The sequence below is a fragment of the Mycteria americana genome, chromosome Z, assembly GCF_035582795.1.
Source record: "Mycteria americana isolate JAX WOST 10 ecotype Jacksonville Zoo and Gardens chromosome Z, USCA_MyAme_1.0, whole genome shotgun sequence".
NCBI lineage: Eukaryota > Metazoa > Chordata > Aves > Ciconiiformes > Ciconiidae > Mycteria > Mycteria americana.
The window spans coordinates 13961369-13977621 of record NC_134396.1 but is presented as its reverse complement, the minus strand read 5'-3'; the positions used below and the strand labels follow the sequence as shown (position 1 = coordinate 13977621).

General features: G+C 39.1%; 1 protein-coding gene across 6 annotated transcripts in view; it reads left to right on the top strand.

Moving 5' to 3' along the window:
- The window catches only part of PDE4D (phosphodiesterase 4D), a 479877-nt gene extending 470158 nt beyond the window's left edge, over positions 1-9719 (top strand). For all 6 annotated transcript variants that reach the window (XM_075526394.1, XM_075526393.1, XM_075526396.1 and 3 more), the window contains 8 exons: positions 253-425; positions 1453-1551; positions 1641-1805; positions 3564-3663; positions 5316-5470; positions 6000-6122; positions 6625-6807; positions 7402-9719. In XM_075526394.1, coding sequence (XP_075382509.1) covers positions 253-425; positions 1453-1551; positions 1641-1805; positions 3564-3663; positions 5316-5470; positions 6000-6122; positions 6625-6807; positions 7402-7812 — 1409 coding nt within the window. In that variant the 3' untranslated portion in view covers positions 7813-9719. The remainder of the gene's footprint in view (positions 1-252; positions 426-1452; positions 1552-1640; positions 1806-3563; positions 3664-5315; positions 5471-5999; positions 6123-6624; positions 6808-7401) is intronic.
- The last annotated feature ends 6534 nt before the right edge of the window (positions 9720-16253 follow it).

Sequence of the window (16253 nt, the reverse complement as noted above, 5' to 3'; positions counted from 1 at the left end):
AGGCAGTTCAGAAATAATGAGGGAATTTGTAACACAGAGATCTGCTTATACTGAGGTCTAGGCCTGTGTTTATCTTCACATGTTTTTACTGCTCTTGATACGAAATATCTGTTGCAAAATCTCCAAACATAAAAATAAAAAAAAAATTTGCTAAGAATTACAGTATTCCTAAGATGCAACTCAACAGTGAAATGGACAAAAATATTTGTAATTCCTTTAAAAATTATTCTCTTTTTCTTCATTCTTTTGAAGACAAACAACATGAAGTTGAAATCCCTTCTCCGACGCAGAAAGAGAAAGAGAAAAAGAAGAGGCCAATGTCCCAGATCAGTGGAGTCAAAAAACTGATGCACAGCTCCAGCCTAACTAATTCCAGTATTCCCAGATTTGGAGTTAAAACAGACCAAGAAGATGTTCTTGCCAAGGTAGAGAATATATAAATCCTTGAATTTATATATTGAAGCATAGAATTAAAATAGAGGGTGGACTTGTCAGTATTATTCCATCCTCTGCTTATAACAATTTATTTTGAGCTGTAGCACCAAAGGCTGGTCTCACTTGAAATAGTATAAATTAGGTGAAGTGGAGGAATTGCAAGTAAAATCTGAATCAGGCCATAAGGGTTAATTTCTGCATGAACAGGATTTCAGCTGGAGATGGAAAGTAAATTAGCATTTCTGTATGCATTAATAAAGCTGCTTATTCATATATAATATCTGAGGAATGAAGACTAAACATACCATATACTGTCACACGAATGAAAATATATAGCAGCCCTATGTGTTTTTGAAAATGCACAACTGGTATGTAGCATTAGAGCTATATACCAGTTGTGCTATATAGACAGTACTTTCCAGGTACTGTCTTTAGCTGTATCATTTTACGTACATCATTTGTGGTTTTGGTTTTAGTGATATTTCCTGTGATTTTTTGCACCAGCAGCTAACCAGTTGGCAATAATCTAAAACTGGCATAAATGGATTATTCATTTAATTTTAGGTTTTTGAATTTTGAAATGTGCTTATCCTTATGTTTTTAGGAATCTCCCCCTTTATTTGAAGAGTGTTTCTGAAAACCGGGGAGACAGCCGCAGAACCGTAGCGTCTCTGGAGGTTTCCTCCTCACTGAACTCTGCTGTCACTGGGCAGTGAGATAGCAAAGTGTGTCAGTTCAACTCATTCAAGATACTGTAGCATTTTCCCTCTGAAGCAATCCACTTAAGAGGCACTCTTTCCTGCTTAATGAATTAAAACCAAATAAAATTGGTAGCTGCAAATTCAAATACTACAAGATTAGTGGCAGCAGCTTTCCCCCTTTCAGAGTTTAGCATATAATTCTCACAGTGGCAACGTTTGAATCTTCATGAGTCTGCTGTTTGTAGCTGTTTCAATTAAAAATTGCTGGAATTTGTGTGTTAAATTTCAACGTGTCTGTTGCTTGATTCTGCTCTAGGAACTAGAAGATGTGAACAAATGGGGCCTTCAGGTTTTCAGAGTAGCAGAGTTATCTGGAAACAGACCTTTGACAGTCATCATGCACACAATTTTTCAGGCAAGTAGCAGCAGCCGTGCTGCTTTTTGCTTATCTTAGAGATTTTTCTGTGCTTCATAATCTTAATTGTTTCTCTGTTCCTTTTCTAGGAACGGGACTTGTTAAAAACATTTAAGATTCCAGTAGATACTTTAATAACTTACTTGATGACCCTAGAAGACCATTACCATGCAGATGTGGCATATCATAATAACATACATGCTGCAGATGTTGTTCAGTCGACCCATGTCCTGCTATCAACCCCGGCATTAGAGGTAAACTACGCTGAGGTGGGAAAGAGGCAGGCATGAGGGAAAGGGAAATACTAAGACTCTTCTAAACAAAATATTAAAGGTCTTAGTTTCTGCAATATTTTTAAAAGAAACCTTAACATTTCTTTCATTAATTGTGCTCTTTTAAAGATATTTTGTGAGGATCAGAGGTTATTTACATGTAAATATTGTGCAGAAAATGTCACATCTTTTAAATCATGGTTTTCTACTTGCAGATTTGTGCTGTCACAACCTTTTTCATTGTAACACAATGCATAACTTGTTTCCACCATCTTACTATTAATACTACATCCTGATCTGTCATTATTTCCCATGTGGGATTCTCACTAACCACAGTTAGTGGAATTGGTTTGGAAAGATAGTGGTAAAATGGAATTCCCTCAATAGGGCCGTCTGGTTTTTTTCCTTGTGCATATTCATTCAGGTCCTGAAAGGCTACCTTTGTGTTTGTTTCTCAGGCAGAGTGGAACATGTACTAAATTTTCACTGGACTCTTTTTTTTTCATAAATATTTCAAAATTGTTTGGAAAAAAATATAACATTCCATATGTTCTTTTCTAAAGAATTATCTTGTTGAAAGTGCTTAAATCTCTGAAGTAGAAGGAAGTGGAAGAAAGATGGAGATTACTTTCCCTTTTTTAAGTACAGTTCAGATCTCAGCATAGCAAACGTTGATATATTCTGGTAAATTGTTGGGAAAAGGCAGATAAAGCAAGCAGCTGAAATTTTAATAGCTCAAAAGGATTTGCCCTCATTTTCAAGGAGAGCTGCATTTTGACTCTTTTTCATAATGACCAATCTTTCATGTTACTGAATGCTTCTGCTTTACCTTCTTAACAAGAGGGTTATAAGTGAACCTTAAGACTGTTGGCAGGTGTTGATCCTCAAAGACTCAGGAGGGAAAGACTCTTGGGAAAGATTTTCTTTATCTCAAGAAGGAAGATCAGATTATGTTCTTAAATCACCACTGGCTTCACCAACAGCTGAACTGGTCGTCAGTAGCGTTTACAGGTTTTTTTCCAGATCAATTGTTTTTCATGGCCTTGTTCTCAGCAGAGCTTTAGCCAGTAAAATAGCAATGTCTGCCCGGTGCCACTGCTGACCTACACACTTCTGAGCTGTTCTTGATCAATTATGAAAGCCATTACGTAATGTGGGTGCTTGTGACAACAGGTGACTGGGCTCAGTGACATGCCAGGTCCACTGCAGTCCTCTCTTCCTATCTTCCTAATAATTTCGTACGGAACAAAAATTGGTAAATGTTAAGTGAGAGGCCTTGTAGTCTGTCACCATTTCCTCTAGTATCATTTAGGAGGTGTGCATCTTTCAGGTATAGGACAATTGTAGGAGTCAGGCTGAAATTTTTAACTTCGGTTTGTGCTGTAGGTTAGAAACCTGTACTTAATGATCTAATCTGTATCTAATCATCTAATAAAGGTGAATTTATTTACAGACTGAAGCTGAAAAAACTTTAGTTGTTACAGAATGTGGTGATGCTGTCAGTGTGAAGTAAGGATTGTTTTACTTTGGCCAAACTTGAAATATTTACGAAATTCTACATAACTGACAATTTTACAAAAGGTTGTGATAGCCTATGTGTAAAATCTCTTGAGATCCCTGATTCATTTGAAATGTGTTTTTCTTGTTCAGATCTAGATTCAAAGTAGAGTCCTTTTTATTGATATTGAAAACACTTTTTCATTGATTAGTGATTGTCATTTCTGTTTCATGATTTTCTAGGCAGTGTTCACTGATTTAGAGATACTTGCAGCAATTTTTGCCAGTGCAATACATGATGTAGATCATCCTGGGGTTTCAAACCAGTTTCTTATCAACACAAGTAAGTTTGATATTCAGTGGTTTTCTCAAAAATTTGCTGCAAGATCTGCACATAGCACCTGAAAAATACACAGTTCATTCCTTGCTTGCTTCTATCTGTACTTTTTCTCAGTAAATAGATAGGTGTTTGTATTTTAAACTGGATGTTATTTGCATTTCTTCTAACTTTAGAAATAATATACATAGTACTCTCTAGCAATAATTACTAAGACTGAGGCTGTTTGAGAGGAAAATAAACTAATGCTTGTCTTCTTTGTAAGAAAAATAACAAATAGGCAAGCTTTGTAAATGTTCTGTGAAAGATGAAAGAGAGATCATTTGACAGACTCACTTTCTTTTTCCTTTTGCTATTACGGTTTTGCTGCCATCGGGATAAGGAAGGGTAGAGGAGGGGTTTCCTGATCAAAAGATCGATGTATTCAAGACAGGAGAGGAAGACAGCAGGAGGATGGATAATGAGACTAATGAAACTGGAAGAGCAGAGCTTTTATAGGCACCCCATTGAGCCAGAGGGATTTTAAAACAAAGCTGCTGTAAAAGAAGATAAAGAGGACAAAGAGTAGAATAGACTGATGTATGGTTAGATTTAGGGTAGAACAGCTGTAATAAATAGAAGTTAATAGCAAACATGACAAGTGTGATTGCATAAAAAGTATTTGTTTTTTTACGAAAGATTCATATTTGCAAGCTGTGTCTTAAAACATACGCAAGCTGACTGTGCGGTATCCCCAGGTAGAATCTAAAGCTGTGCAGAAAATTGTCGTAACTGCTTTTATTTGTCAGAGCTGGCTGTTCAGTGGGTCTAAGCAGACAAATGCAGACCTTGCATGTGTGCCTTAGCACAGGCATTGCTAGGAAGGTGTATGTTATTCTCACAGCCATACGGAGTGACCGAGTTAAGAATACTTCTGTCAAAGAAGGCAGAATTACGGCATCAGGCGTTGAGCACGCTCAAGTGCAAGGCAGTAGGAAAGGCCACTGCTTGCATTTTCAATCCATATGCCCATCCAAGAGAAAGACCAGAAGTGTAACTGTTACCATCCTACCAGCCTCCTCCCAAAATATCCAGTTGTCAAGGAGTAATGACCTGTAGGTGTAATTGGCTAGCCATCTGAGTGCCTTAGCTAACTACAGAAGGACATGGTTTGACAACCAAGATGTGTGCTCTCTGCCTGACCTGCAGCAAAGTCTCAGCTGTGTATTCCCAGTCTGAGTGCTGGATAGCTGCAGCTTGACTTAAACAATGGAATTTTGGTAGTTGTGATGGGAGGGAGGCATGAGAAGAGAAAACATCAGTGTGTTTTAGTTTAGGCGTGTTTATGCGTATAATATTTTCCATGTGCCCTCACGCAGATATGAAAATGTATTCTGAAAAATACCTTCCTTGTATTTTTTCTAAGTTGCCACTTCAGACACGTGTACATGCTTCACTGCAAAGCATTTTCTTTATTTTCCTCAGCATACTTTGTCTTGATTTGTTAAGATGTTCAGTCATTAATCCTGTAACTTGTGATACTGTGTGAACTACAGGAACTCTGTTTCTAAAAGTTCATCTGTAAATCTTGTTATGAATGTAATGAATTTGAAAAATCGTACGGGATTTGGTAAAAGCACAGGCTTTAGTAACGTTCTGCCCTGCCATTGTTACTGCAGATTCTGAACTCGCCTTGATGTACAATGACTCATCAGTACTGGAGAATCATCACTTAGCTGTGGGCTTCAAGCTGCTGCAGGAAGAAAATTGTGACATTTTCCAGAATTTGACCAAAAAACAGAGGCAATCATTGAGGAAAATGGTCATTGACATTGTGAGTTCTGCTTGGGAGTCTCTCTTCCATAGTGCTAGCAAATTGAATAATAAAGCACAGAAGCATTTTATGATAAATTACATGTCATTAGACCAATAACCAATGAAGTAAAAGTTTGAAGTTTTATCGTGTCTTACCCAAAATGAATAGAGTGTTCTTTTCAGTTTCAGTAACCATCTATACCTTTTTAGAAGGTATACAATCCTGCTTCAAGCTGTTTTCATACTGACATGTATGCCATTTCACCATCACAGTTAGAAATTTCCTCCTGAATTGATGATGAATTTAGGCTGGTCAGATCATTCTGAACAATTCTGAACAATAATTTTGTCGTATTCATAAAACAACCAAAATGAAAACTTAGTATTTTGGACACTAATGACATACAAGACTCAGACTTCTATAGTGTATTCAGACACAGGAGTTACGGGTTCCTCCCAGAACTGTTTATTTATGTGTTCAAAGATTTTTTTAAAAAATCAGTAGAATAATTTACGTAATATTCATTTATTTGTTTGTTTCTTCCAAGGTACTTGCAACAGACATGTCTAAGCATATGAATCTATTGGCTGATTTAAAAACTATGGTTGAAACCAAAAAAGTGACCAGTTCTGGTGTCCTACTTCTTGATAACTATTCAGACAGGATTCAGGTAAGAAAATTCATCTGCAAATGGTCACTTGTATTAACCTATATCCTTAATAACATTGGCCTGCCCATTCTCCAGCATGGGTTAGGTCAGCTGTCCATTCTCAAACCATGACTCACTACCTTCCCTCTACTCCCTCTTATGTTTGCTACCTGTGACATACTCTGTTAGCTACTGAGTGACTCTCAGAGAGAGTAACAGGGTGCTAGAGTACTTCTGGACTACATGAGGCTCTGGCCTTCGCTTCAAATTATCAGCATCTGATTGGTCTTAACTCTCAAAGATTTTCTGTCCCATATACAGGCAGAAGCAGCAGAAGCGGGGTGGTTCATGGCTATTACTGCAAGTGTGAAAAACACTCAAGCACATGAGGTTTTGCCATTTAGAATAAATCGTGCACTACATGTATTTTCAAGATTCTGTTTCACAGCCACTAAAAGTGTAAATGGAAAAGGAGCTGGTTTTCTCCAGTGTAATAACACTGCAGGTTTTCAATCTATTTTAGGTTCTTCAGAATATGGTGCACTGTGCAGATCTAAGCAATCCAACCAAGCCACTCCATCTCTACCGCCAATGGACAGACAGAATAATGGAGGAATTTTTCCGTCAGGGAGATCGGGAAAGAGAGAGGGGAATGGAGATAAGTCCCATGTGTGATAAGCACAATGCATCCGTAGAAAAATCACAGGTAATTGATTTGAGTAGGCAGTTAAATAACACAGTATGACATTTTAACAGAAAAGGATGGTCCATAGCCGTGTTTTGATTAATTTCTGAATGCACTATTTCCTTTTTTCCTTCTAGTTAATTAGTTCAGCTCCTGAGTAGTAAGTGAGGGGAGCTGAGCATTTTACTGTGAAAACATAGTGCATGGCAGCGTGTTTGCCAAAGGGATTCCATCGCTGTCATGATCTGCAATGAAGCACACATATCAAAGAGAGAGTATTGTACAGCTGCTCATTAGGGTTCCTTCAAAAGCAGAATTAAATGCAAAGCAGCTGTTTGGCTCACTAGATGCAGTGCAGTTGTTTGGAATGAACAGTTCATTTGAAAACAAATCCTTTCCAAGTCCTTATCCAGTATCCTGAATCAGACTTTTGAAATGTAAAAGACCCTATGTACTACCTAAAACAGCATGGTTTCCTTTCAGCCACCTTTAAGGGTAGCACATCTAGTGTCTCTTACTAGAGTTATATTTCTCATACTTTGTGTGACTTATAGGCATAGTTGTTTATTTCTTTGTGAATAAGAGCTCAACCTAATTTTGTATTATTTGAAACAGGTGGGTTTTATAGATTACATTGTTCATCCTCTGTGGGAGACGTGGGCAGATCTTGTTCACCCGGATGCCCAGGATATCTTAGATACACTGGAGGACAATCGAGAATGGTACCAGAGCACAATCCCTCAAAGTCCCTCTCCTGCACCTGATGACCAGGAAGAGGGTAGGCAGGGCCAAACTGAAAAATTCCAGTTTGAACTAACACTGGAGGAAGACGGTGAGTCAGAAACGGAAAAGGACAGTGGAAGTCAAGTAGAAGAAGACACCAGCTGCAGTGACTCCAAGACTCTTTGCACCCAGGATTCAGAATCCACTGAAATTCCTCTTGATGAGCAAGTAGGGGAAGAAGTAGAAGAGGAGGAGAACCAGACAGAACCTTGTGTGGTAGAAGACCATTCTCCAGACACATAACAATGAAGACGCAGTCTCTTTCTCTCTTGCCCTCTTCCTTTATTTTCCTCTTTCTCTCTGTTTTGTTTTGTTTTTATTAGGTAATGGTTTCCAAAGTGTATGTCATATGCTACAACCATGGTCACAGCTCACTGTCATCTGCCAGAACGTTTGTTGATCAAAACTGACCTTGATGTCTCAGTTTGGCACTCAGGAATATTGTAACCAGAATTTTCACCTCCATGGCATCAGAAAGCAGGGGGGAGAACATCCATAAACTACATTTTAATAAGCTCTCCATTTGGCAGATTGATTAAATAAAGCAAATGTTTTCAGAGGAGTACCACCTGCCAACCGAATGCTGGTATGCTTTGATAGGTTTTGAATTAATTGTATTTCACAAGCAAAGCATTGGATAATGTTCATCATGAGAGGAAACAGACAGAAAATAAACTGAGGTTCCTACTGGAAAACAAATGCACATAAATGATGTGACACAACATGATTCTGTTACCAAGAGGAAGATGAGCTGTGGAAATTGCATAATTTTCTAATTTCAAGTCTTCCTGATACGTGACTGAAAAAAGTGTGACCCAGTGGGTTGCACTAACCTCTGCATTTTGTATAATATGTAAAAGAGAGATCTTTTGTAGAGCTTACTTTTATTATTAAATGTACCGAGGTATTATATTTAAAGAAAAACACTTTCAGACTTCATCTGCCACTGGTTATTTTTTTTCCAAAGAGTAACTTGCAAGTTTTCAGTACAAATCTGTGCTACACTGGATAATACTTATAGGGTTTTTTTCCTTTCCTTTTTTTTGCACCTTAGAATCTCATGGTAATATTGAGCTGTAAAATTCTATTATTTTATATATTAGTGAGTTCCATTAATATCCTTTATGTTACATAAAACTCTCAGTATGATGGCTTGTTTGTTTGTTTGTTTTTCATCACAATTTTCCCAAATGTATTAGAGGAACTTACATTGTGCTTTTGCCCTCATAGTGGCCTGATCCTGCCAATTCTGTCTTAGTACAAGAAGTGGTCCCAGTGAAACTAACTGGGACCACTAAGATTAGGGTTTGCAGGACTAGAGCCCATAAGAAAGGTAATGAATTGTTGTCTTAATACAAAAGCAGCTCCTCTGCTGTAGTAATAAAATTCATCCCTCTGAAACATGGTTCCCAGACCATTTTTGGCTGGGAGCTGTAGACTGCTAAATCAGAGCAGGCCAATACAGTGTATGGAATATTTGTTCTGGTGAAAAAGCGTTAGTGTAATATTTCCAATTTTGACTCTGTTAATAACTTTTTATCTGTGTCAGCTATCTAGTTAAACCATTTGCTAATCTGAGATGTGTACAACATAAAAATAATGATTAGCATTATTTTTTCATGTCTTTGTTGCAAGAAGAAGCCAGGTCAGTCTTTTCTTTTTATGTTTTTAAGTAAATGAGCAATGCATCATGAGAGTTGTAGTTTACTCCACATTATTTCAACCTCAGATCTTTTCATCCTTTATCCAACTTGTGCCAAGGGGATCCTGCTTTTCAGTTTGATTGGTACTGAAAGCTTCTGTGACTTGGAAAGTTAAAGGGAGGTAGGAGTTCGTATTTGCCATTTTCCAGTCCTGTTTTTTGGTCACATGAAAGAAGAAGGAATTTTATTTCCTCTGCTTTACTCTTTGTTAAAATTGTAGTTTTGAGCTTAGAAGGTGGGAAATAGTTGCCTAGGGAAGCTAGCAGACTCCCACTCTCAAATTCTGGTAAAATGACAATACCAAGATGATTTCTTAACAAAAGAAGATAGCAACAGCCATTATGGCCCCTTTGGATTCATTTTGTAGTACATTTGCAGATATGAATACACAGGGAGGGGGGGGTTAAGTATCTGAGATCTAGAATAAAAACCTGTTTAAAACCAATTGGCTAGTAATTCAGCTTTTAAATGCATTTTGCATTCTTCTATATCCGGGTCATAGTTTCATCTACCTGTAGCCCTCACAGGGCTGTAGCACAGAAGATGCTGAAGGAGGAAAGAGAATGAAGAGAACTCATGAAGTTTTTTCAGTTTTTTACCTTTTTTTTTTGTTTGTTCATAATTTCTTCCTGAACCTGATCCATCTAAAAATCCTTTCAGTCCCCAAGAGTGCCTGGAACCTTAATAATGGAAAAGCAATATAAATTCCAAAATAACCAATAGGGACCTGAAAAGGTTTTGTATCTGCACTAACTGAAAGTAAATGAAAAGAATAACACCATATTGTGACATACACACCCATACATATGGACAATCAAATAATAGAAAATTGTATTTCTTAAGAGATGGGGATATAATGCACTGTACAATCTTTTTTTTCCTCTTTTGCCAAAGTGTGTTTTAGCATTGCACACTGCTTTAAAACAATTTACAAGTGGCTTTATGTGTTCTGAATATTTTTGCCATAAAAAAATGGAGTGAGTGGGTATTGGGTGGGGGAGAAAAGAAACTTCACCTTGCTTATAACAGTACACTTTAGCTTGCAAGTTACTGTACTCAGTAATGCTGTATTTGAATTCTTAAATTGTTTTGTATCATTATTAAAAAACAATAGTGAAAGCATATAGATAGAACAAATAGCATTCAGAAGTTTAAAAAACTTGAATGAAATGGATTTTACAGAAAGCTTTGACAGTTCTTTTCAAATGCATTATTTATTTTATTTGTGCCATGCATTTTTCTCACCAAATGACCTTACCTGTAATACAGTCTTGTTTGTCTCTGTTTACAACCATGTATTTATTGTAATGTACATACTGTAATGTTAATTGTAAATTATCAGTTCTTATTATAACATCATCCTTGTCAGGGTGGTGTTGCTATATTTGGAAACTCTTGGTGAGAGAATGATTATTGTGTATACATATTCCTTGTACATTTTTTCTCCTGTAATATATTCTATGTCACCTTAGAGCTTGTTTATGGAAGATTCAAGAAAAGTATAAAATACATAAAGATATATCAATAAAAAAAGCTGCAGGTCTTTGGTCCCAGGGCTGTGCCTTAACTTTAAACAACATTTTCTTCTGTTTTGCTGCATTTGAAAGTATGGTAGCTGTGGAGCTAGGGCTGGGCATTTCTACCATATTTTTAGTTGCTAACTGATGGGGATACTTTTACAAGCTAATATGCATGATACTACAATGAGCTTTCATTCATGACCCTACTGGAAGTTCAAGCTTTTCCAGACTTCTGGCAATATAATTGTATTGCCTCTGTGATTATCTTTTTACAGTCTGTCATCAGGGATTATTGCAGCTATTTTTTTCTCCTAAAAAAAAAAAAAATGTATGCTGTATTTCAGTACTGAATTGCACTGGAACAGCTTTGGAAAGCATCTCTAATAAGCATTTGATTTTAATGCATATTGGGGAATGAAGTAATTGGAATTAAAAGGGTATAACTCATACACTTTTACAATCGTCTGTAATATCCCTTCTTTATTTAGTAGCACAAATGATCACTGTATAAGCAGAATCTGTGAAGTAGGACAAAAGACAACTTTAATCTTGGAAATGCTTTCCAGCACCAATATTAGTGTTACAAGCAGCCAAAGTTTTATTTTATATAGATGTGTCTACGGCTTTGTACAGTGTGTATAGCGTAATGCACTAGATCTACAGGAGAGTGGTAAACCTTTAGATCTTTTAATAACACTAGTATTAGATTTGCAGGTTGGACTGAGCATCTCTTGCTGTTTGACTTGTCACATTGCTCCAGACTACTTAGAGCTGATATCATTGAATTTGCCAGAGCGAGGTAAATACCTCTCCTCCATTCCAGTGATGCCCAGCCCTTGTAGCACGCAACTTCTTTGTGAAAGGAGAGATTCTTTTTCAAGGAAAAACAGAGCCTCCTTTTTGACACAAACTGTAGATTTTAGCAGCCCTGGCCCAAAGTAAATCGATTGCTTTTGTTTTAAACGGTATAAAAGGGACACTATAACAACAGAGATCCTGAACAATTTTTTGTTATTGTTTTAATTTGATTTTTCTTTTAGGTATGTCTTGAGAGTGGTAACTTGTGTGAACATTGCACATGACTATTCTTTCACTGGTTTCTTAGCCTCTCTTACAGCCTATGGGATAGTACTGTACATCAATACCTTCATATGAAATTTTATATGCAATGGAAATAAAAGCATGGGTTGATTCTGCCTAGTTACTGTATTTAATTTTCTTTTGCAAGTGAAACTTTTTTTACATACATCCCATAGTGGTGAAATCTTAAGAGAAAGCATATTTCCAGAATAATTTGATTACTGTATTTTTGTCGTCATACTGTTTTGCATAGATAATACAAAATAAATGTGGGGGCAAATCAGAAAAGTCAATAAAATGTGGTATTCCATAAAGAAGTCTAATCCACAAAGGTGCTATACAGTTATATAGAAAGGTGTTCAATCTCAGTTTTCAGGAAATGTTACCATTGGCTTCAGTGGCAAAAGCAGCCTATCCTGAGATAATAAAGCTTCAGCTTTAAAAGAAACTAGAAGACTACAGATTGTCTAGAGGAGCAGTGCGCTGGGATACCACAAAGAAGAAGGAAAAAGAGTACCATAGTTAAATATTGACCAGGCAATCTCGGCTCTTAAGTAGATAATAAAGAGAAATTTTTTTTTAAATAAAATTCATAAATGACAGCTGTTGTCTTGAAGAAGAAATGTGGTGTTAATGCAGGTCCAGCTCTTGAAGTGGCTTTCATGCACTTCTCCTCGATCAGAGTGAGGGTTTTATTGTTTGGGGGGTGGTTTGTTGGCTTAACTGAAAATAGTTTCTGATTGAATACAAAAAAATTCTATGTCCATTTTTTCCTTAAGTCTCTTAGATCCCTCTTTGGGTTTGGGGTTAGTTTGCAAGGAGTACCAATCCTTAGGACTCCTTTGTAATCACACCTTGGTGGCAGAAGAGGCTGGTAAATGCTGTGCTGGGAAGATGAAGGATGCTGCACTCAGCACGGCGGGGTGGATAAACCAGCTGGTGCCTGTCGCTCTTGGCAGGCTTATCCTCACGCGTTCCCGGGGCCCTAATGGGAAAATGGTTTGCATACACCATGACTATTATGAAGGGAAGCAGGAATCCCACATGCTTGTTGGCACTACTAAAACCTTTTCGGTAAGGAGCTCAGGTACCACAGCTGTGCATGTGGTGAGCCTGAAGCTGGCTGGACTAACCCACTGCTTCCTATATCCTCTGGCAGCATTTTGTCAATCTCTGTGCATGGCAATAATGCATCAGAACAGCAAGTTTCAGAGCAAGACTAAAATGGATCCCCTCTTTCACTGCAGCCAGCTGCTGCTATAGGAGTTGAATGTGTTTTTGAACGAATGACTCCTCTATTTTCTAATGAGACAAATAGTCTGAATAGCTGCAGCTTCATTTGCTTGATCTCTCTGCTGCATTGAAAACAAAAGTCACAGCTGCTAGCACACATAGTGTTTACTGGAATGACCAGCCCAATTTCCTTACCAGCTGTCAATAATTTTGCTTAGTTTTTCCGGGGGGGGGGGGGGGGGGGGGGGGGGGCGGACACGACGACACACACGACACCAAAACACAAAAGTTCAAAGATGTTACAAAAGCCTTTAGTTAGTTCAATTTAGTTTAGCCTGCAAGGTAAAGAAAATCTCCAGCTTCCTCCTGTCAAACTAGTTGAGAAATCTACAACAGTAATAAAGGGGGATAGGAAGTCCAAACAGAAATCAGTGACAAATTGGGAGCAAAACCTGGACAGGGAGAAATACCCTCCAACTAAAATAATCTCATCTCATCAAAAGCAATCCCGTGGCTTGGATATGGACATTAGGATAACTGAGTTTGATTCTGTCTCAGTTCCCCAGGTACAAAGCTGTATTTTTTTTCCTCCTCACAAAGCAAATATTTTAAGGTCCTTGGAGTTACTGTGGTAGTAAGAACTACGTATGTATTTAAGGCGGACATTTAGAAATTGTTCGATACAATGCAGAGTTTAGCACAGCTTTAAAGACTAAAAATGTGTGATGACTATCTCCACTAAACAAGCCCTTAGCATGGGAGGAGGAGGATGACATCATACCTGGGTAAACAGCCCGGAGTGAGAGGGAGAGGGAGAACGTACAGGATGCGTGGCCCCAGATAGCATTAACTGTCTAGTGCTCATGAGCTGTGCAGACAGTGAATGCCGGTCAGAAACTCAGCAGTCACATTGCACGGTTACCTCCAAACGTTGGACTTCTCGCTCCCACCAGCCCCTGTCCTCCTCCAGCATCCATGGAATTCAGATGCCTACACTATCAGCATCGCTAATATGCATCAGAGGCCATTGTTTATCTGAACAAGGCTGGAAATGAAAACACAGGTTATACAGCATGTAGTAATCAGAGTACAGTTGGCCTGAGTGTTGTACACATGTAGGACTTGGCCTACAGCAAATGCCTATAAGCCATCATTACATGCGGCTAGACAGAGACAGTTAAAGGTGGCTTAGAAACTTCAGTATCTTCTGATAGTTGAAACTCTCCAGAAAACTAATACTCCAAATCTCTTATTAACATAAGTTTTCAAAACCTTGACTGACTGCAGCGTTGACCAAACTAAGAGCTGTGCATAGCCCATTGCATTCTCAGACTGGTTAGCAGCTTACACTGGTGGTCCTGCCCACGGCCAGGGGCAGACCTCCTACACCGCGGTGTTGGCTGAAGCCTGATACAAAGCCTACTTGACACAAGGGATCACTTGTGTGCAGAGACACCGAGCAATGCCCCTCCTCTGATGAAAAGAGCAGCACCAGCTGATGTAGAGCTGCCTTTATAATGCAGCTGTGGACCTCGGCCGGCACCTGGGTTTGTTACAGGGTCTCACATAAAGCAGTTCTTGGTTTTAGGATCTTTGCTGTGATGTGGAAAGAGAACAGAAGCGCTCTGTGGAGTTTTAAAATTGTATGTGTTTATTTATTGGATGTACCGCAAAGACAAAGCTTGCAGTAAACAAAGAAGCAGCCCTAGCCCTGCTTCAAAGCAATCGTGCTTGCTCTCTCGCTTTCTCTCTCTCTCATTCCCTCCCATAACCTGGGGTAGTATGTCTCTAATAACCACATGCATGTGGGGATAAAGAATGGGGGACACATTTATCAGGTGAGAGACTATCAAGGAATCAGTGATACAGCATGTGTGTGATGATGCTGTGCTGATGGCAGCTACAGAGAAATGTCCCTTGCAAAGCTGTGCCTGTAAAAGGGCTAAGAAAATGATTGAGAAGCAGTAAATGGGAGACTAAACAACCTCTAGTATTGCTAAGGATGTTATTGCAATCATGGTGTTCAGGTTTGGTAATGATGCTTGGAGATGCAGTTTGAGGGGGAAAAAAAATGCAGCGGAAAAAATAAGTTAACAACCTGGAATCTTGCTGTCTAGTGGGATTCAAGGAATATGACCTATTTATCTTACCCAAGAGAAGGTTAAGATATGGTTTGATCATGTGGGGACAGAAATGTGATAGTCCCTCAGTCCATCTTTTTGTCTAGCAGGCAAAGCCGGCTGCCAGCAAGGGACCCAAATCACTGGAAGCTGACATGCCACGACTTCAGGCTCCAGGACGGAGCAGCTGCCTCAGCTGGTTTCACTCACTCTCTGTGCTTGCAGGTTACTCACTGGGGACCAGGACCTGGGGAAATGCCACTGTTACAAGGGAGCGATGTGCTGTGTGTGCTGGGAACCACACACGCTGCTTAGTGCCACAGGTCCTACCCTTAAAGGTATTTAATGATATGTGCAATTCACTTTGGTTTAGCTTTGCCTGAGAATGGGCTGGTCCTTTGTGCAAATGAGGCAGGCGTGGGGGGTGCGAAGGAGAGGGAGGTGCTCTTTCAAGGGCTTTTTCTATTACAGTATTTTCAAACCATAAAGCAGTAGGGCTATTTATTGCAAAATAGTAAGGTATTTTCTTTGCAGGCAAAAAGCTTTCTGTCTCTATTTCTAATAACAGCCTCCAGTCTGAGCTGATGTTCTTGCTTAGCCTTCTGCATTGTTTGGCTCCTTCCCCACATGCTTGTAGGAGGGAAAGGACACTGCTGGATTTAGGGGTGCTGGCAGCCATGTCCCTCCCAATGCCAGTGTGGGGTCCTGGGCTTGTGAGCCGCGCAGGGAGGGGAGATGGGGTTGCAGCACTCCAACCATTGCATTGTGCTGTTCACGGCAGCGCTTGCGTGTGCATTAGCAGCATGGCGTTGGCCCTGTTTTCCTCAGATGAACTGAGACAGCACATATGCTTCCCCCCAGTTCTTTAATGAGCACAGCCCTCATCAACTGGGCTGCCAGTGGGGTGAGGACATCCAAAAGGGCCAGGCTGGTCTGCTTCTTTCTCTTACCCAAACATATGTTTGGGTTTGGGCTGCCTTTTCCTCCCATCGCCAGGTAGCTGAGTTTGACAGGGTTGGTTCACTGTG